The sequence below is a fragment of the Bufo bufo genome, chromosome 4 (genome assembly GCF_905171765.1).
Source record: "Bufo bufo chromosome 4, aBufBuf1.1, whole genome shotgun sequence".
In the NCBI taxonomy this organism is placed as follows: domain Eukaryota; kingdom Metazoa; phylum Chordata; class Amphibia; order Anura; family Bufonidae; genus Bufo; species Bufo bufo.
The window spans coordinates 127,350,532-127,371,493 of NC_053392.1; the positions used below are offsets into that span (position 1 = coordinate 127,350,532).

The 20,962-nt window shown below is 43.5% G+C and overlaps 1 protein-coding gene across 1 annotated transcript in view; it reads left to right on the top strand.

Annotated features, from left to right (window-relative positions):
* LOC120999050 (vertebrate ancient opsin-like) overlaps window positions 1-20,962 on the top strand; it is a 481,495-nt gene that overhangs the window by 306,888 nt on the left and 153,645 nt on the right. Inside the window, exon 4 of the mRNA XM_040429925.1 lies at window positions 6,067-6,300. Within this exon, the coding sequence (XP_040285859.1) occupies window positions 6,067-6,300 (234 nt within the window). The remainder of the gene's footprint in view (window positions 1-6,066; window positions 6,301-20,962) is intronic.

Below are 20,962 nucleotides of genomic sequence, written 5' to 3' on the forward strand. Positions count from 1 at the left end.
TTTTCCATTTGGCGTTTCCCTCCAGGAACATCAACCCTGTTACATATCTTTGTGTCATCAGCAAAAAGACACACCTTCCCATCGAGGCCTTTTGCAATATCACTTATGAAGATATTAAACAAAATTGGTCCCAGTACAGATCCCTGTGGAACCCCACTGGTAATATGACCTTGTTTTGAATGTTCTCCATTGACTACAACCCTCTGTTGTCTGTCACTCAGCCACTGCCTAATCCATTCAACAATATGGGAGTCCATGCTCAATGACTGCAGTTTATTGATAAGTCTTCTATGTGGGACAGTGTCAAAAGCCTTACTAAAATCTAGATATGCAATGTCTACTGCACCTCCACCGTCTATTATTTTAGTCACCCAGTCAAAAAAATCTATAAGATTTGTTTGACATGATCTCCCTAAAGTAAACCCATGTTGTTTTTCATCTTGCAATCCATGGGTTTTTAGATGTTCCACAATCCTATCCTTTAATAGGGTTTCCATTAATTTGCCTACTATTGATGTCAGACTCACTGGTCTATAGTTGCTCGATTCCTCCCTACTACCTTTCTTGTGAATGGGCACGACATTTGCCAATTTCCAATCTTCCGGGACGACTCCTGTTACTAATGATTGGTTAAATAAATCTGTTAGCGGTTTTGCCAGCTCACCACTAAGCTCTTTTAATAATTTTGGGTGTATCTCATCAGGCCCCTGTGACTTATTTGTCTTCACCTTAGACAGCAAACTTAGAACATCTTCCTCTGTAAAGATACATGCATCAAATGATTTATTAGTCATCCTTTCTAGTGGAGGTCCTTCTTCTTTTTCTTTTGTAAAAACTGAACAGAAGTATTCATTAAGGCAGTCGGCTAGCCCTTTATTCTCTTCTACATACCTTCCGTCCTTTGTTTTTAATTTAGTTATTCCTTGTTTTAATTTCCTTTTTTCATTTATATATCTGAAGAATGTCTTATCCCCTTTTTTCATAGACTGAGCTAGTTTTTCTTCTGCCTGCGCTTTAGAAGTTCTTATAACTTGCTTGGCCTCTCTCTGCCTAATCTTGTAGATTTCCTTATCTTCATTGCTCTGGGTTTTTTTATAATTACAAAATGCTAGCTTTTTATTTTTAATGATTTGGGCCACTTCTGCTGAGTACCACAGTGGACTCTTCCTTTTTTTGCTTTTACTGACAAGTCTAATGCAATTTTCTGTTGCCTTCAATAATGCACCTTTTAAGTAGTCCCATTTCTCCTGGACTCCATGTAATCCGTTCCAGTCTGATAAGGACTCATTTATGACTAATTTCATTTTTGAAAAGTCTGTTTTTCTAAAATCTAAAACTTTTGTTTTTGTGTGGTGGGACTCTTTCACAGTTCTTATATTAAACCACACTGACTGGTGATCACTAGATCCCAAGGTTTCGCCTACAATGACATCATATACCGAATCCCCATTTGTGAATACCAAATCCAAAATGGCCTCCCTCCGGGTTGGCTCCTCAACCACTTGTTGTAGAGATAACCCCAGTAGGGAATTTAGAATATCTGTACTCCTGGTAGAACTTGCTATTTTGGTTTTCCAGTTTATATCTGGAAGATTGAAATCTCCCATAATGATAACTTCTCCTTTCATTGTCATTTTAGCTATTTCTTCAACTAGTAGATCATCTAGTTCTTTAACTTGACCAGGTGGTCTATATATCACACCTACACAAGTTACTGCATGGTTAGCAAACTGCAACGTAACCCAAACTGACTCTATGTTGGCCTCACCAACTTGTATTAGGTTAGATTTAATGCTATCTTTCACATACAGGGCCACTCCTCCTCCTTTCTTGCCTTCTCTGTCTCTTCTGTATAAAGGGTACCCTGGTATGGTTATGTCCCAGTCATTTCTTTCATTAAACCATGTCTCCGTAACAGCCACTAAATCTACATTCTCAGATGCCATTATTGACCCAAGTTCATTGATTTTTTTACCTAAACTGCGAGCATTTGTAGACAGGACTCTGAGCTTATCATTTCTTAACCTCTGTGCTTCTGACCTGTTCTGGCATTGTTTCGGGGGGCAATTGGACTCTTTTATTTTCACTCTTTTGCCCCCCCTTCCTAGTTTAAATACTCTTCCGCAAATTCTTGGAGTTGTTCACTAAGTACATTTGTTCCTATATATATATATATATATATATAGCAACGAAAATCCGCAGCACTCCTTCAAGTAAAAAAATGTGCAATTTATTCACACATGTCAAAACAGACAACGTTTCGGTCCTTTTACAGAACCTTTCTCAAGTCAAGTGAACAAAAAAGTGCATAGTGCAAGAATAAATACATCTTTACATCATGGCCCGTTAATTCATTGGCCAATAAAGTGACAGTGCACTCCCATTCATGGGTGGGCTACAATTCATATAATTAACTTCACATGTTAACATACGCACCAACAGAAGTCAGAGCATATCAGTAATACCTTCAACGATGATCAAACAACATTAGTGTGTACAAGTGCATATAATAAAGCGAACAGTGCAGTTAAAAAAACCATGACTCTAATACCTTGCTGGGAGCTTGACAGAGAAAACAGTAAGGGGAGAAGGCGTCTTTGCTTGTGTTGGAGCGCGCCACTCATCCGCGTCTACTGCTCCTTAGTGCGCATGTATCTACCCCACTTCCCTAATGACGCAGTATATAACGATCATGCGTCGCCTCTAGGCTGGAGACCAACGTGTTGACGCCCGATCGATCTTGCCAGCGTCCACCGCACACACATGGTATGCGTCAGCACGCTGACTCATCGTCCGCGCCACACCACGAGTCCATATCCGCCATATTAGTTTCAGGCACTTGTTTGGGCAATATTATTATACCTCCATGTCTCCCCATATTTTGTCATTCCTATTTAATACCCGGCACAGGCAAGAGTCTAGGTGATAATTCAAAACGTCCATGCATACAAATGTATCATATATTTAGCATAGACATATCGCTGTAGCTTCCATTCGATTCACCATATACAGAATACAGACAACATCAGACCATAAGTCCTATAGACTGGATATTAGCTAACCATTCCTCCTGTCACCCTAAATTCGACATTTAACCCTTTTGGTTTAAGAGTATCCAGCCGGAAAATCCACCTTAGCTCAGTTTTCTTTAGTTTATTTAGTTTATTTAGTCGTATATATATATATATACCCTTTTTTTGATGTTGTTACCGCTGTTATCCGTTTGGGGATTACATATTTTCTTTTTTGTTGCTCAGCTTTCCACCCATAATACTTTGCTTTAAGTGATATATTTTTTTTTAGTTTGAATGCAAAAAATCAACGTGGAGGCAGAAACTATTCCATTTTTTTTATCTCATAAGGATTATGTTTAACCAACAACATAATATCCCAATACTATCTCCTGCATTTTCAGAGCCAATCCATTTTATATGCAGCACATATCAATAAGGGTGGGTTCACAACTGAATTCTGGATTGGATTCCGTTATGGCTTTCCTTTATAACTAGTGTTGAGTGCGAATATTTTAAAAGCAAATTTTTTTCGAGAATATTTCGAATATTGTGCTATATATTCGTAATGATGAATATTCTTTTTTTTTTTTTTAACACAGTACGCAGGTGATCATCCCTGCCTTCTTCTAGCTTGTGGGCCAATGAGAAGGCTTTGTCACAGCTTAGCAGCATCCCGAATAATACATTGCCGATTTTCACAGTCAAGAATATAATCTTGAATTTGCGAATTCACGAATATATGACGAATATTCTACAAATATTCACAAAATATCATGAATTTGAATATTGCACCTGCCACTCATCACTAGTTATAACATGGCTATAAAGAAAAATTATGGAATCCATAAGACGGAAGTCAAAACGGAAGCCTTTAAGAGGCATTCCGTTTTGATCCGTCTTAATAGAAGTCTATGGGAATCATAACTGATCCGTCTGGTTCCCGTTATGCAAGACGACAGGACTTTTTTCTCCGTTCTGCATAACGGAAACGGGATGGAGCCGTTATGATTCCCATAGACTTCTATTAAGACTGAATGCATTTTAAAGGCTTCCATTTTGCATTTCGTCATAATACAAGTCTATGGGCAGCATAACGGTTCCAACTTCCATCTTATGGATTCTGTTATTTACCGTAATAACCATGTTATAATGGAAAGCCATAACGGAATCCAGAAAGCAGATGTGAACCCACCCTTAGGGTGCATTCACATCACCGTTTAGCTTTCTATTGTTCTGATCCATCAGAAGAAGTGAGAGAGAAAAAAAATAACAGGAGCCAGTAAAAAAAAACGGATCCTGTTGCATCAGTTGTCATCTGTTTGAGTCATTTCCGTCTGAGATCCGTTTTTTACATGGGAAAAGGGTACTTTCACTTTAGCGTTTTTGTTTCCGGTGTTGAGTTCCGTGACAGCAGCTCAATACCGGAAAAAAACTGATCGGTTTTAGGACTCATGCACACGATCGTTGTTTGGGTCCGCATCCGAGCCGCCGTTTGGAAGCTCGGATCCAGACCCATTCACTTCAATGGGGCCGCAAAAGATGCAGACAGCACTCCGTGTGCTTTGCGGACAAGAATAGGCATTTATATTGCTGGCGCCCGTTCCGTTCCGCAAATTGCGGAAGGCAACACGGGCGGCTTGCGTTTTTTGCGGATCCGCAGATTGCGGACCCTAAAAAACGGAACAGTCGTGTGCATGAGGCCTTATCCTAATGCATTCTGAATAGAGAGCATTCCATTCAGTATGCATCAGGATGCATCAGTTCAGTCCCTGTTACTTTTTTTGGACAGAGAAAATACCGCAGCATGCTGCAGTTTTCTCTCCGACCAGAAATCCTGAACACTTGCCGAAATGCCGGATCCGGCATTACTTTCCATTGAAATGCATTAATGCCGGCTCCAGCCCCAAGTGTTTAGGCAAGAAGGATCTGCTCTTTCCATCTGCGCATGCGCAGACCATTAAATCTGTGAAAAAACGAAATATCGGATCCGTTTTTCCAGTTGACAACCGGAAAGACGGATCTGGTATTGCAATGCATTTGTGAGACGGATCCGCATCCGGATCCATCTCACAAATGCATCTATTTGCGTCCAGATTGCCGGATCTGTGTGTCCCCATAGCTCTGTGTGCTTTTATTGTGTAAAAAAAACCGATTTGATACATATGCAAATTAACCTGAGATGAGTCCTGTCCTGGAGATGAGTCATTGATTTTTTGCCCGTTGCACAATTCACTGTAAGGGAAACATTTTTATTTTATTTTAATATTATGGGTTTTTTTGTGACGCGGCGTTGCCTATGATGTTTATTTTTTGTTTATTTTGATGAAAAGGAGGTGATTTGAATTTTTATGTATTTTTTTAAATATTTTTATATTATTTTTTTAAATATTTTTTCTTACTTTTTTTTAAACCCCCAAGTGCAACCCAACCTTCAACCATCAGATTGCAACATGCTATTATGTCATATGTCGAGAAAGGGATAAGGAGCAGGACAGTAGTTAGGAAAATTGGGGGAGAATGGAAATCATTTCTGAAAAGACAAGAAAGTGGCAATGTTTAATGAATTCTGATAAAAATGTGTTGGAAATGATTGGGTTTGTAAGAAACGTATAAAGTTGGGCATAGATACTTGTTGGTAGTTGATCAAAACGGACCCTTCCAACCAAAACAATTGTCATTGGCTGAAATTTAACAACAAGTTATCGTCTTAGCTGACAGATGCCAGGGTATCATTGTCTATAAAAAAGTCATCCATGTTTGAAATTTTTGTCTGATAATTGGAGGAACAATATTTTGTTCAAGTAAACATTGCTTGTTGGCGAAAGATGTTTTTTTTTTTAAAGAATGTTTTCAGAGAGTTCTTTCATTCATCATCTAGTTTCATTGAACTTATCTGGCTAATTTGAACAATTATAATGGCCAATACGGGCTAAAATGTCTATGGCTGTGTCTGTGAAATGATCGTTCACCAGATGATTGTTTGGTCAACTGTCGCTGAACCAACTTTTATCTAATGTATATGGCCACCTTTATTCTGCTTTGTGTCTTACAGATCAGCGGTGTCACCAAAGTAACAGTTCGTACCAGAGAACAGAGGGTTCTTATTATGGTCATCGTAATGGTTGTCTGCTTTCTTATCTGCTGGCTGCCCTATGGAATAATGGCTTTGATTGCTACGTTTGGGACACCTGGACTCATACCCCCTTCTGCGAGTATCATCCCTTCAGTTCTTGCAAAGAGCAGTACTGTGTACAACCCCATTATCTATATCTTTCTCAATAAGCAGGTAAGTAATGGAACTGGACAGAAATGTGCATTCTTTCACAGTATAGTAAATTAGTGAAACATCTTTTTTTTTTTTTTGTGGAGTTCCTAAAAGACATCGAATGGCCCACCCAAGTAGAGTCCTGATGAAAAGTTTAAGACCACTTGAAAAATGGCAAAAAATCATATTTAGCATGGCTGGATCTTAACAAGGTTCCAAGTAGAGCTTCGACATGCAACAAGAAGAAATGGGAGTGAGACAAAACATTTTTTGAGCATTCAATTTAATGAAAACAACGAATAAACTGAAACAGGCTGTTTTTCAGCTGATCAAACGTTTAGGACCACACCTCCCCAAAAAAACTAAACCCCCCCCAACTTCCAAACATGAACTCAGTAATGAGTAGCTCCGCCATTATTGTTTATCACTTCAAAAATTTGTTTCGGCATGCTTGATGCAAGCATTTCCATGAGGTGAGTGGGAACATTTCTCCAAGTGGTGAAGACGGCCGCACGAAGGCCATCTACTGTCTGGAACTGTTGTCCATTTTTGTAAACTTCCCTTGCCATCCATCCCCAAAGGTTCTTAATTGGATTTAGATCAGGGGAACACGCAGGATGGGCCAAAAGAGGGATGTTATTCTCCTGGAAGAAGTCCCTTGTCCTGCAGGCATTGTGTACTGTAGCGTTGTCCTGTTGAAAAACCCAGTCGTTACCACACAGACGAGGGCCCTCAGTCATGAGGAATGCTCTCTGCAACATCTGGACATAGCCAGCGGCCGTATGACGCCCCTGCACTTCCTGAAGCTCCATTGTTCCACTGAAGGAAAAAGCACCCCAGACCATTATGGCGCCCCCTCCACTGTGGCGCGTAGAAAACATCTCAGGTGGGATCTGCTTGTCATGCCAGTAACGTTGGAAACCATCAGGACCATCAAGGTAAAAAAAATTCTCATCAGAGAATAAAACTTTCTTCCACCTTTGAATGTCCCATGTTTGGTGCTCTCTTGCAAAGTCCAAACGAGCAGTTCTGTGGCGTTCAAGGAGACAAGATCTTTGAAGACGTTTTTGGTTTTTGAAGCCCTTCAGTCTCAGATGTCGTCTGATGGTTATGGGGCTGCAGTCAGCACCAGTAAGTGCCTAAATTTGGGTCGAGGATCGTCCAGTGTCTTGATGGACAGCCAATTGGATCCTCCGGCTCAGTGCTGATGAAATTTTTTTGGGTCTTCCACTTGACTTTTTTGTTCCATAACCCATAAGGATCATTTAAGAAATTCCAAATGACTGTCTTACTGCGTCCCACCTCAGCAGCGATGGCGCGCTGTGAAAGACACTGCTTATGCAGTTCAACAACCCGACCATGTTCAAAGGAGGGAGAGTTTTTTTTGCCTTTTCCATCACAACGTGTGACTACCTGACAGAAAATGACAATGAATCCACATCTTTGCACAGATTTGGCCTTTTAAAGGCATGTGGTCCTAAAATTTGGATCAGCTGAAAAACAGCCTGTTTCAGTTTAAGGCCAAATGCACACGGCCGTGTTCCGCGGCCGAGAGTGGTCCGTGGTATGCCGGGCTGGATTCCTGTTCAGAGCAGGAGCGCACAGCGTCATTGGTATGACGAGTGTATTACTGTAGTGCAGCGGCAACATGAAGCGCAAGGCGTCATAGAAAACAATGACGCCGTGCGCTCCTGCTCTGAACAGGAATCCAGCCTGGCATACCACGGACCGCTCTCGGCCACGGAACACGGCCGTGTGCATTCGGCCTAATTGTTATTTTCAATTAATTGAATGCTCAAAAAATGATTTGTCTCACTCTCATTTCTTCTTGTTGCATGTTGAAGCTCTACTTGGAACCTTGTTAAGATCCAGCCATGCTAAATATGATTTTTTGCCATTTTTCAAGTGGTCTTAAACTTTTGATCAGGACTGTATATAAGTGTTGTGTGCACCAGGTAAGGATGAGGAGTGCTTAATTGCATGTGGGGTCCACCTACAGTTTATCCACAATAGAAGTGCAATATGCAAGAAAAGTCCATGGCACTGCCAAAATCACATGCATTTTAAATATTTTATTATAGAGCACAAAAACACATAGCAGCTACATATTAGTAGCTCCTCAAGCTGTATATGGTGTTGTGTGTCATATACAGCTTTAGGGAGCTCTGTGTCTAAAACATCTTCTTGCTAAAAGAAATGAAATATAATGTATGACAACAGAATAGTTGAGGAGCTTTTAAGTTGTTCTCATTTGGGGACATAGGGGGTCATTTATTGTTTAAGGTTGTTTTTGTACCTGCACCAGATATATGAACTGGTGCACCTTAATAATATATGTAGCATGAGTGTAATGTGGTTTACAATATAACAAAATAATAACAAGGACAGGTACACTCTGCGGTCTTACTAAACCCTCAAACTGATTTTAAAATTGAGAGATTAGCCAACATGTGGGTTTGAGGACTTCCTGCTTGTTTAATACCACGCCATTCTTTTCAGTTTGTATAATGTGGTTTACACCTTTAGGTGTAAAAGTAGACCAGAACGGTTGCCTGAGGTGGGTTGCGACTTTTTTGTGACTTTTGCAAAAGCCACACGTAGTAAATGAGCCATAATCCTGATCTAATCTTCCTTTTAGCTGTTAAACATAGACCACTGTGAAACGTGGCAAGGATTGCAAAATGTTGCAGTTGCCATGACTTGTGACTTGACCTGTTGTAGCTTATTTTCAACTTTATTTGCTGAAAATGTAATACGCCTGTATGAATTTAAAATTGTCAAATGATTTCTTCCAAAGGGAAAGAATATTGTCCTCTATCAATAATATTGAGGAAATCTAATTTACACAAATCCAATGTGTTATGAATTTCCCTAAAATTAGAATTTTGGCAAATTCCAAACTTTTGTCATTTGTTCCACATGAATCAATCAAAATAGTGTCCACTAGTTTGTAGATTAGAAGACAGAGAAAAAAAAGGCATCTGCCACCAACAAAGGGATACATTTTGGACCATTTTTAATTGAAAAAATATCTGACAGTGCAGTGTGTTATTAACCCTTTCCTGACATGCACTGTACATGTATGATGCAGCGGGCAAGAAATTTAATGCACTGGTTAGGTAGGCACAGGAACTGTATTCGATCAATCAGGAAGGGAGCCTAGCTGTTTTACTTAGCTGGTCTGCTAGCTATGGAAGCCTAGCAGGCAACTGTCAGTATAAGGCTGGGTTCACACGGGCGAGATTTCCGCGCGGGTGCAATGTGTGAGGTGAACGCATTGCCCCGCACTGAATCCGGACCCATTCCCTTCTATGGGGCTGTGCACATGAGCGGTGATTTTCACGCATCACTTGTGCATTGCGTGAAAATCGCAGCATGAACTATATTGTGCGTTTATCACGCAACGCAGACCCCATAGAAGTGAATGGTGCTGCGTGAAAATCGCAAGCATCCGCAAGCAAGTGCGGATGCGGTGCGATTTTCACGCATGGTTGCTAAGATGACAGTTTATTCACTGTATTATTTTCCCTTATAACATGGTTATAAGGGAAAATAATAGCATTCTTTAATGCAGAATGCTTAGTAGAAGGTCAATTGAGGGTTAAAAAATAAAAAAATAATTAACTCACCTCCTCCTCTTGATCGCGTAGTTGCCGATCTTTTCTTACTTCTTTAATTATGAGCTGCCGGCTAAAGGACCTGTGGTGACGTCACATCACATGGTTCAATCACATGGCCCATCACCGTGGTGATGGACCATGTGATTGGACCATGTGATGAGCTCAGTGACGTCAACACAGGTCCTTTGACAGGTCCTGAAGAAAGAACAGGAGACCGGCAGCTACGTGATCAATTGGAGGAGGTGAGTTAATTTGTATTTATTTTTTTAACCCTCAATTGACCTTCTACTAAGCATTCTGTATTAAAGAATGCTATTATTTTCCATTATAACCATGTTATAAGGGAAAATAATTACCTCTAAACAACACCGAACCCAAACCTGAACTTCAGTGAAGAAGTTCGGGTCTGGGTACCACATTCACCTTTTTATCACGCGCGTGCAAAACGCATTGCACCCGCGCGATAAAAACTGAATAACGGAGCGCAATCGCAGTCAAAACTGACTGAAATTGCGTATCTACTCGCGCGGGTTTGCCACCATGCACCCGGGATGCATCCTGTACAAATCCGTCACGCCCGTGTGAACCCAGCCTAAAACTGACACTTAAAATGCATCACAGTACAATATTTTGAACTCCCTTATTGCACAAAAATAAAAAGTAAGAAACATGTTTTATAAAAAGAAAAAATAAGATTAAAGTTTGAAAAAGGCACATCTTTCAACTCATCAGGCCATTCACTATTGAAAAAAAAAAAAAAAAAAAGACATATTTGCTGTGCCCATAGCAACCTGCTCCATAAAAATATCACATGACTAATGCCATCAATAAAATAAATAAGTAAATAAAAATAATACCAGATATGGCATTGTTTGGTCGTCTTGCCTCCCAAAACTCTTTAAGCCATCAAAAATAAGTTTGTAACCAAAAATAGTACCCATGAAATGTCAACTCATCCTCCCAAAAATGAGCCCTCACACAAGACCAGCACAAAAAAAAAAAAAATAAAATGACTTTCCGAAAATGGCAAGATAAAAACAAATGCTTATATTGTGTAAATATATATATTTTTTAAATAGACATATTTGGTAGCCCTGCGTCTGTAAACAGCTGCTCAATAAAAATATCTACCCCATCAGACGAACTGTCACAAACTTTCCTGTCCAGGCTCCAGCGGTGAGATATCCAGCTTCCGCACTACTGTGCCGAGAGAGATGCGCTACTAAACCACGTCCCTGGGTGACGCGATAGCATCCATAGCAACAGCGTTCAATGCTCTATTTCTTCCCACAGCGGGTATGTGCTGGAGGAGAGCAGTGGGTTGATTACTCAGCTGCTTTATTCCTTTGTGCTAGTGTTCCGACTGAATGAGCGTCGTACCATGAACGATCAGGTTCTGGATTCTGTTTGGGATCAATAGCTAGGTTGCTGTTTTTTTTTATTTGTTTATGCTTTTGACCTCGGCTTGTCTTTTGACCACTCTGTGCTTCCCGTCTGGTATTTGATCTCGGCTTGTCTTTCGACTACTGTCTCTTATTTTTGTACTGCGTTGTCCGCCTGGTTCTGCCCCATTTACATATGAGTAAAGTTGAGCGGACACCTGGATGTTCGGGTTCGACGGGTTCGGCCGAACTTCACAAAAAAGTTTGAGTTCGGGACCCCAACCCCATTGAAGTCAATGTGGACTTTTGAGCACTAAAATGGCTGTAAGAATTTCATGGAAAGGGCTAGAGGGCTGCAAATAGCATCAAAATGTGGTTAAGAGCATGGCAAGTGCTCTGCAAACAAATGTGGATAGGGAAATGACTTTAAAAATACGTAAAAATAAAAAATAATAATCTTGATCTAGGAGGACGAGGTCCATATAGAGTAGGAGGTTGAGGAGGCGGTGGATGTGGCGGTGTAGGTGGAAGCAGCGGTGGAGGAGGAAGTAGCCTACACTGGTTGTTTGTTTTAAATTTTATTTTTTAAATTCGGGTACACCCCCAAACATTGGGAAATATAACCTGTGATAACCCCCTGCATTCGTGCTAAACACACGTTCAGACAATACACTGGCTGCAGGGCAGGCCAGCACCTCCAAGGGGTAAAGGGCAAGCTCAGGCCATGTGCCCAATTTGGAGACCCAGAAGTTGAATGGGGCTGACCCCTGTCAGTCAGCTCGTGTAGGCGTGTGCAAACTTACTGCCCCACCATGTCGCACGTCTCCGTGATGTTCACGATCCAATTTGATATCTGCTCTATCAACTTTCGATGTTCTTTTCTGCGCCTACCATTGTGATCACGGGTGGCGGGGAATCAGGGTTCCAAGCCGGAGAAGGAGCGTGAGAAAGAGAGACCACATCCAAGGGAGGATTAATTTTTTTAAATTTAAAATTATAGAGTTGAAATATGGGAAAAATTGTTAAAGCATAAAAGTGTGGCAGCTTTTTAAAGTTTAAGCATTGAATGAAAGGATGTGGCGCGCATTAATTACTGAAGAATTTATAAAATTTTATTCCCTGTCACCTATGCAGAGCAGGGGTTTATTCACGTCTAAAATTGTATAATGTCAACCCAAGAATGAAACTTTAGTGAAATTTATTAACCTGTCTACTTAGTAGAGCAGGGGTCTATGACAGAAAAAAATTGTTTGTCACCCGAAACTGTTAAAGAAAAATTATTGAAATTTATTAAGCTGTCAACTAGGTAGAGGAGGGGTATATTACACACAAAAATTGGTGAATTTCTGTGAGAAGGTCTGGCAGACGTTCTTCTCTACCTCTTGCATGACGTTCTTTGTTTTGGTTTCACTTTGTCATCTCCTTTCCTTCTCCCAGGTGTCACCTATTTAGACTAATTGTCTCCCTTTATTTTCCCTCCCATACTGCCTCACTTTGCGGTTTATACTACTTCCTGGATGAGGTGTTCACTGCTGGAGGCTGCTGCTGCTGTTTCCTCAGATAAGTCTTTTTGCTTTATTTGTGTTTCCTTGCTGGCTTGATTCTAGGTTACCCTGACTCCGTCCGTATTAAGTGCAGGGAGCCGGTGGTCGTGTCCCCTCACTATTATAGGGTTTTCAGGTGTCACACAGTATTAGGTACGTGGGCATGCAATCGTCTACCCTAGAGACCCTTGCATGGGCATAGCAGTCAGGGAGAACTCTAGGGGTTTTATAGGGCTCACCCATATGCTCCTTTGTTTGGGATCAAGCCAGTCGGATGTTTATTTATAAGTTCCAGCTTTCTGCAACATCATCCGTGACAATTTCACCAAAAAATTTAACTGACAAATAAAACATTTTTTTTACCGGTCAAATAGGTATAGCAGTGGTACATCACACCCACAAATTTTAGAATTTCACCAAAAAATGGAACTGACAATTTTTTTTAACCTGTCTATTAGGTATAGCAGTAGTACTTCACACTTAAAAAATGGTGAATTTCACCAGAAAATGTAACTAACTATTTATTTATTTTTTTAACCTGTCTACTAGGTATAGCAGTCGTACATCACACCCAAACATTGGTGAATTTCACCAGAAAATGTCACTGACAAATTATTTTTATTTTTTTGTGGTCTACTAGGTATAGGAGTGGTACATCACACCCACAAATTGGTGAATATCACCAGAATATGCAGCTGACAATTTTTAAAAAATTTTTTTTTTAACCCGTCTACTAGGTATAGCAGTGGTACTACACATCCAAAAATTGGTGAATTTCACCCGAAAATGTAAATGACAAAGTAGTGAAATAACATAAAATAAAATACGTACAAATAAAAATTATTTTTTAATTTATGAGGTGGAGTTCCATATCGAGTAGGAGTTTGAGGAGGCGGTGGATGTAGTGGTGTAGGTGGAAGCGGCGGTGGAGGAGGACGAGGTAGCCAACACAGGTTTTTGGTTTTAATTTTATTTTTTAAAATTAGGGTACACTCTAAAAGAGTGTGAAATATCCAAAATACAAGAATGAGCAATTGCGCTGCAGTATAACAATGGCTGGTTAGTGCCGGTATACATGTCTATTCTGCACAAGGTATGAACAAGTCCTGAGGGATCCATGCCTGGTTCATTTTAATGAACGCGAGCTTGTCCACATTGGCTGTGGACAGGCGGCTGCGCTTGTCTGTGATGACGCCCCCTGCCGTGCTAAACCCACATTCAGATAATACACTGGCTGCAGGGCAGGCCAGCACCTCCGAGGTGTAAAGGGCAAGGTCAGGCCATGTGCCCAAATTGGAGACCCAGAAGTTGAAGGGGGCAGACCCATCATTCAGTACGTGTAGGCGTGTGCACACATAATGCTCCACCGTGTTGGTGAAATGCTGCCTCCTGCTAAGACGTTCCATATCAGCTGGTGGTGCTGGTTGTTGTGGCGTGCTGACAAAGCTTTTCCACATGTCGGCCATGCTAACCCTGCCTTCTGAGGTGCTGGCGGTGCCCCAGCTGCGTTGGCGACCTCTTCCTCGTCCTCTGCGTTCGCCTTGTGCTTCCACTGTGCCCCCGATGTCAGGTGGGAATGCCACCAGCAGCGCGTCTACCAGCGTGCGCTTGTACTCGCGCATCTTACGATCACGCTCCAGTGACGGAATTAAGGATGGTACGTTGTCCTTGTAACGGGGATCCAGCAGCGTGGCCACCCAGTAATCAGCACAAGTTAGAATGTGGGCAACTCTGCGGTCGTTGCGGAGACACTGCAGCATGTAATCGCTTATGTGCGCAAGGCTGCCCAGAGGCAACAAAAAGCTGTCCTCTGTTGGAGGTGTATCGTCTGTGTCCTCTGTATCCCCCCATCCACGCACCAGTGATGGCCATGAGCTGGTCTGGGTGCCACCCTGCTGTGAACATGGTTCCTCCTCCTCCATCTCCTCATCCTCCACCTCCTCATCCTCTAGAACTGTGCCCTGGCTGGACAATTGTGTACCATGGGTTTGTGGGTGCAGGAACCCACTCTCGGAGCCACTTGTGAATGACTGGCCTGAAACCCTACGAAATGATCCCTCTTCCTCCTCCTCCTCCTGTGCCACATCCTCTTCCATAATCGCCAGGGGCGTTTTTTCAAGGAGGCATAGAAGTGGGATAGTAACGCCGAGAACGGCGTTATCGGCACTGGCCATGTTGGTGGAGTTCTCGAAACAGCGCAACAAGAAACACAGGTCTCGCATGGAGGCCCAGTCATTGGCGTTGAAGTGGTGCTGTTCCGCCGAGCGACTCATCGTTGCGTGCTGCAGCTGATACTACACTATCAAACGCAAAAACACAAATTTAATAGCACTCTGCAACCAGCACTCTGCCCTGCCTCTATGCTGGATGTTGAATGAGGCATTGGTGTACATTTTGGCCAAAGCGTAATATGCCACTCACCACTTCAAGGTCGCCTCTATGAGTGGTCCCTAAAACTAGTTCCTACCTGTTTATGGGCCATGATAGCCACACAAAGTCCAGGGAGCGCAGGTACAGCATGCACGCCAGGCACACTCTGCTTTTAACCCCGTCCGGTGCCGTGACAGCTTTCATCGGATCCAGGGATGCAAGTACCAACATGCATGCTGAGCCCACTATATACTTCTCCTGGAGCCAAATGGCTACTGGTAGGCGCTGTAAAAGCAGACTCAGTTTTATACTGACTTTAAAACCAGCCTCCAGGGCAGACTAACTGGTCAGGTGTGCATGACTGCATGGAGATCGCCACGCCTCCAATGTTGGTACTTGCATCCCTGGATCCGATGAAAGCTGTCACGGCACCGGACGGGGTTAAAAGCAGAGTGTGCCTGGCGTGCATGCTGTACCTGCGCTCCCTGGACTTTGTGTGGCTATCATGGCCCATAAACAGGTAGGAACTAGTGTTAGGGACCACTCATAGAGGCGACCTTGACGTGGTGAGTGGCTTATTACGCTTTGGCCAAAATGTACACCAATGCCTCATTCAACATCCAGCATAGAGGCAGGGCAGAGTGCTGGTTGCAGAGTGCTATTGCATTTGTGTTTTTGCGTTTGTATGTGTATTTCGCCATAGCGATGTGCACCTGCATACAGGGTTGTGCTGACTGATACTCCACTATCGCCTGCTGCTGCTCGCACAGTCTGGCCAGCATGTGCAAGGTGGAGTTCCACCTTGTTGGCACGTCACATATGAGGCGGTGAGAGGGAAGTTACGCTGCAGCGTTGACAGGCGAGCAGCAGCAGGGTGAGAACGCCGAAAGCACGCACAGACTGCCCGCAGTTCATGCAGCAGCTCTGACATGTCGGGGTAATTTTTAAGGAATCTCTGCACCACCAAATTCAGCACATGCGCCAGGCAAGGGATGTGCTTCAATCCGGCTAGTCCCAGAGCTGCTACAAGATTTCACCCATTATCGCACACCACCAGGCCGGGCTTGAGGCTAACTGGCACAAACCACTCATCGTCTGTTGTTCAAGACCCATCCACAGCTCCTGCGCGGTGTGGGGTTTGTCCCCCAAACAGATAAATTTTAAAACTGCCTGCTGTCGTTTACCCCTGGCTGTGCTGAAGTTGGTGGTGAAGGTGTTACGCTGACCGGATGAGGAGCTGGTAGAGGATGAGGAAGCAGAGTAGGAGGAGGAAGCAACAGGAGGCAAACTGAAGCGCCCTGCAAACCTTGGTGGTGGAAGGACATGCGCCAAGCTGCTATCCGCCTCAGGCCCAGCCGCCACTGCATTTACCCAGTGTGCCGTTATGGAGATATAACGGCCCTGACCGTGCTTACTAGTCCACGTATCCGTAGTCAGGTGCACCTTGCCACAGATGGCGTTGCGCAGTGCACACCTAACATAGTAACATATTACAAAAGGCCGAAAAATTACATTTGTCCATCCATTTCGGCCTGTTATCCTGCAAGTTGATCCAGAGGAAGGCAAAAAAAAAATGTGAGGCAGAAGCCAATTTTCCCCACTTTATCAGGCAATCAGAATAACTCCCTGGATCAACGACCCCTCTCTAGTAGCTATAGCCTATAATATTATTACGCTCCAGAAATACATCCAGGCCGCTCACCTGATTTTGTCCCCTACTTGGTTGTGAAGGGAAGGGATGGCTCGCCTTGAAAAGTAGTGGCGGCTGGGCATGACGTACTGTGGGACAGCCACCGCCATAAGGCCTTTAAAACTATCCGGCTCCACCAGACGGAACGACAGCATTGCAAAGGCAAGTAATTTAGAAATGCTGGCATTCAGGGCTAGGGATCACGGGTGGGTAGGGGGGTACTTCCTCTTCCTCTCCAGCGTTTGGGATATGGAGAGCTGAACGCTTGAGTGGGACATTGTGGAGATGCTTGGTGACCCAGGTGTTTGTGTTACTGGCAGATCCTCTGTTTGTGGGGTGCCAGGTGGCACTGTCACTCCAGAGGTGGATGAAGAGGCCGCGACTGCAGCAGAAGAGGAAGCAGGAGGAGCCAGAGACCTTTCTTGGTTTTTGAGGTGTCTACTCCACTGCAGCTCGTGCTTTGCACTTAAATGCCTGGTCATGCAGGTTGTGCTCAGGTTGAGAACGTTTATGCCTCGCTTCAGGCTCTGATTGCACAGCGTGCAAACCACTCGTGTCTTGTCGTCAGCACATTGTCTGAAGAACTGCCACGCCAGGGAACTCCTTGGAGCTGGCTTTGGTGTGCTCGGTCCCTTGCTGCGGTGGGCAGTAGGAGGCGTACTGTCTAGAGGACGGCCGCTCCGCTTTTGCACCCTGATCCCTCTTTTGCTGTGCTGGTGGCTCTGTGCGACCACCGCCTCTTCCTCCGAACTACATCGGTCACTCACATGACCTTGATTCCATGTGGGGTCGAGGACCTCATCGTCCTCCACATCATCTTCCACCCAGTCTTCACCCCTGACTTGCTTGTCGGTCTGCATGCTTTCGAAAGCCCTAGCAGTTGGCACCTGTGTTTCGTCATCATCCGAGACGTGCTGCGATGGTCCTCCCATGTACTCATCTTGAAAAATAAGTGTATTGTATTGAAATACTATGATACTGCGCTTAAGGACTTATTACGGTTAGTATTAATGTACAGGTATTACAGATATACTTTATCTGGCACACGGAAGTATGTCAGTGTACAGGTATTTAGCTGGCTTTAACCAGTGTACCTGCAATGAAGACTTCTATTTGTGCGCTTCTGCTCGCGTGCCCGTACTTGACATAGAGGTTTTTTCTTTCTTCTTCCTTCTATTCCTGCACTTGGTCCTTCTTAGGTCCGGTACCAGGTACTTGGTCCGGTACCAGGTACCGGTGGTCATTGATGACCGCTGCAAGTGACGTCACTCACAGCTCCGAGCGAGCGCTAATCACTCCTTTGTACACACCCCCACCTGCGGCAGCAGCGCGCAACCGGCCGGGGCGCGAGGCAGCACGCCAAGCTACAGCATACCTGGACTGATCCTGATTTCCAGCATTTTGAAGGACCAAGTGCAGGAATAGAAGGAAGAACAAAGAAAAAACCTCTATACCAAGTATGGGAACGCGAGCAGAAGCGCACAAATAGAAGTCTTCATTGCAGGTACACTGGTTAAAGCCAGCTAAATACCTGTACACTGACATACTTCCGTGTGCCAGATAAAGTATATCTGTAATACCTGTACATTAATACTAACCGTAATAAGTCCTTAAGCGCAGTATCATAGTATTTCAATACAATACATTGCCTTCCTTTGTGCGGCAGATCTTGTGGTTCTGCCGCGATACCGCTGCTGTTACATATAGTACCCACTGAGCGCCACTGTAGCAACTCCTTATCTCCTTTTGAAAAATAAGTGGTTGGGCATCGGTGCACTCAATCTCTTCCACTTCTGGGGCAGGGCTAGGTGGATGGCCCTGGGAAACCCTGCTAACAGAGTCATCAAAAAGCAGAAGAGACTGCTGCATGACTTGGGGCTCAGACTGCTTGGCTGATTTGCAAGGGGGTGAGGTGAAAGACTGATGGACATCGGCTGCAGGTGCCAACTGTGGTCTTTCAGCAGGAGACTGGGTGGGAGACAATGTGAAGGAACTGGATCCACTGTCAGCAACCCAATCTACTTGTTCTTGTTCAGGCCTCACCATTAGGCCCAGCCGCATTAGGCCCGACCAAATACCGCTGCAGGATTTGTCGCCTACTCGCACCTGAGGAAGGGGTTTCACTTCTGCGTGTAGCTGGCACAGACCGACCACGTCCTCTCCCTGCAACAGGAGCTCCACCAGCAGCACCAAGACCTGGGCCACGTCCCTTTTTTGACGCTCTCCTCATATTTTTTGAATTTAGGATCTTGCCCTAAATGGGTGTTTAATTAATAGTAAAAAAGAAGGACAGTATGTAAAGGGTGTATATTAGGGTTGAGCGAACCCGAACTGTACCGAATTTTGGGGTGTCCGTGACACGGACCCGAACCCGAACATTTTCGTAAAAGTCCGGGTTCGGGTTCGGTGTTCCCCGCTTTCTTGTCGCTTTTTGAAAGACTGCAAAGCAGCCAATCAACAAGCGTCATACTACTTGTCCCAAGAGGCCATCACAGCCTTGCCTACTATTGGCATGGCTGTGATTGGCCAGTGCAGCATGTGACCTAGCCTCTATATAAGCTTGGGTCACGTTGCGCTGCACGTCACTCTGCTGATTCAAGCATAGGGAGAGGTTGCAGCTGCGACGTTAGGGCGAGATTAGGCAGATTAACTCCTCCAAAAGACTTCATTCTGTGATCGATCTGCAGCTGTGGATCATTGAAGTGCTAATATTGACTTGCTCACTTTTTTGAGGCTGCCCAGAGCGTTTTTAGATCACTTTTTTTCTGGGGTGATCGGCGGCCATTTTGTGACTTGTGGTGCGCCAGCACAAGCTATCACCAAGTGTATTTAACCATCAATAGTGTGGTTATTTTGTGCTATATCCTAAATCAGCTGCAGGCTGAGCCTGTGTCACCGAAGTGCATTTAACCATCAACAGTCTGGTTATTTTTTGGCCATATACTACATCAGCTGCAGGCTGAGCCTGTGTCACCGAAGTGCATTTAACCATCAACAGTCTGGTTATTTTTTGGCCATATACTACATCTGGTGCAGGCTGAGCCTGTGTCACCGAAGTGCATTTAACCATCAACAGTCTGGTTATTTTTTGGCCATATACTACATCTGGTGCAGGCTGAGCCTGTGTCACCCAAGTGCATTTAACCATCAACAGTGTGGTTATTTTTTGGCCATATACTACATCAGGGGCAAGTTGAGCCTGTCACCCAGCGCCTAAAAAATAGACCTGACATTTCTATTCAACCAAATCTGTACTGTTTTAGCTGGTCAAGTTATTTGTAGTGACCGTAAAAGCACACTTTTTTTTTCTGGGTTGAAAAACTATTCCCAAATTTGCCATTCTCAAAATAACTAGTTTCTGGTATTTGAGGCCTACTTGAAATCTATCCCAAAAAGGATATCTTACATTGAAGGTGCTGATAGTGTCATTCAGAAAAACCTAAGACACACGCTACCGTGCAGATAGAAGTCTGATTCTGTGATTAAACCTATAACTGTCACACAGCGCAAAAAAAAACAGGCCTCACATTTCTATTCAACCAAATCTGTACTGTTTTAGCTGGTCAAGTTATTTGTAGTGACCGTAAAAGCACATTTTTTTTTCTGGGTTGAAAAACTATTCCCAAATTTGCCATTCTCAAAATAACTAGTTTCTGGTATTTGAGGCCTACTTGAAATCTATCCCAAAAAGGATATCTTACATTGAAGGTGCTGATAGTGTCATTCAGAAAAACCTAAGACACACGCTACCGTGCAGATAGAAGTCTGATTCTGTGATTAAACCTATACCTGTCACACAGAGCAAAAAAAAAACAGGCCTCACATTTCTATTCAACCAAATCTGTACTGTTTTAGACGGTCAAGTTATTTGTAGTGACCGTAAAAGCAATTATTTTTTTCTGGGTTGAAAAACTATTCCCAAATTTGCCATTCTCAAAATTGTGGTGAACGGGAACAATGAGGAAAACATCTAATAAGGGACGCGGACGTGGACATGGTCGTGGTGGTGTTAGTGGACCCTCTGGTGCTGGGAGAGGACGTTCTGCCACAGCCACACGTCCTAGTGTACCAACTACA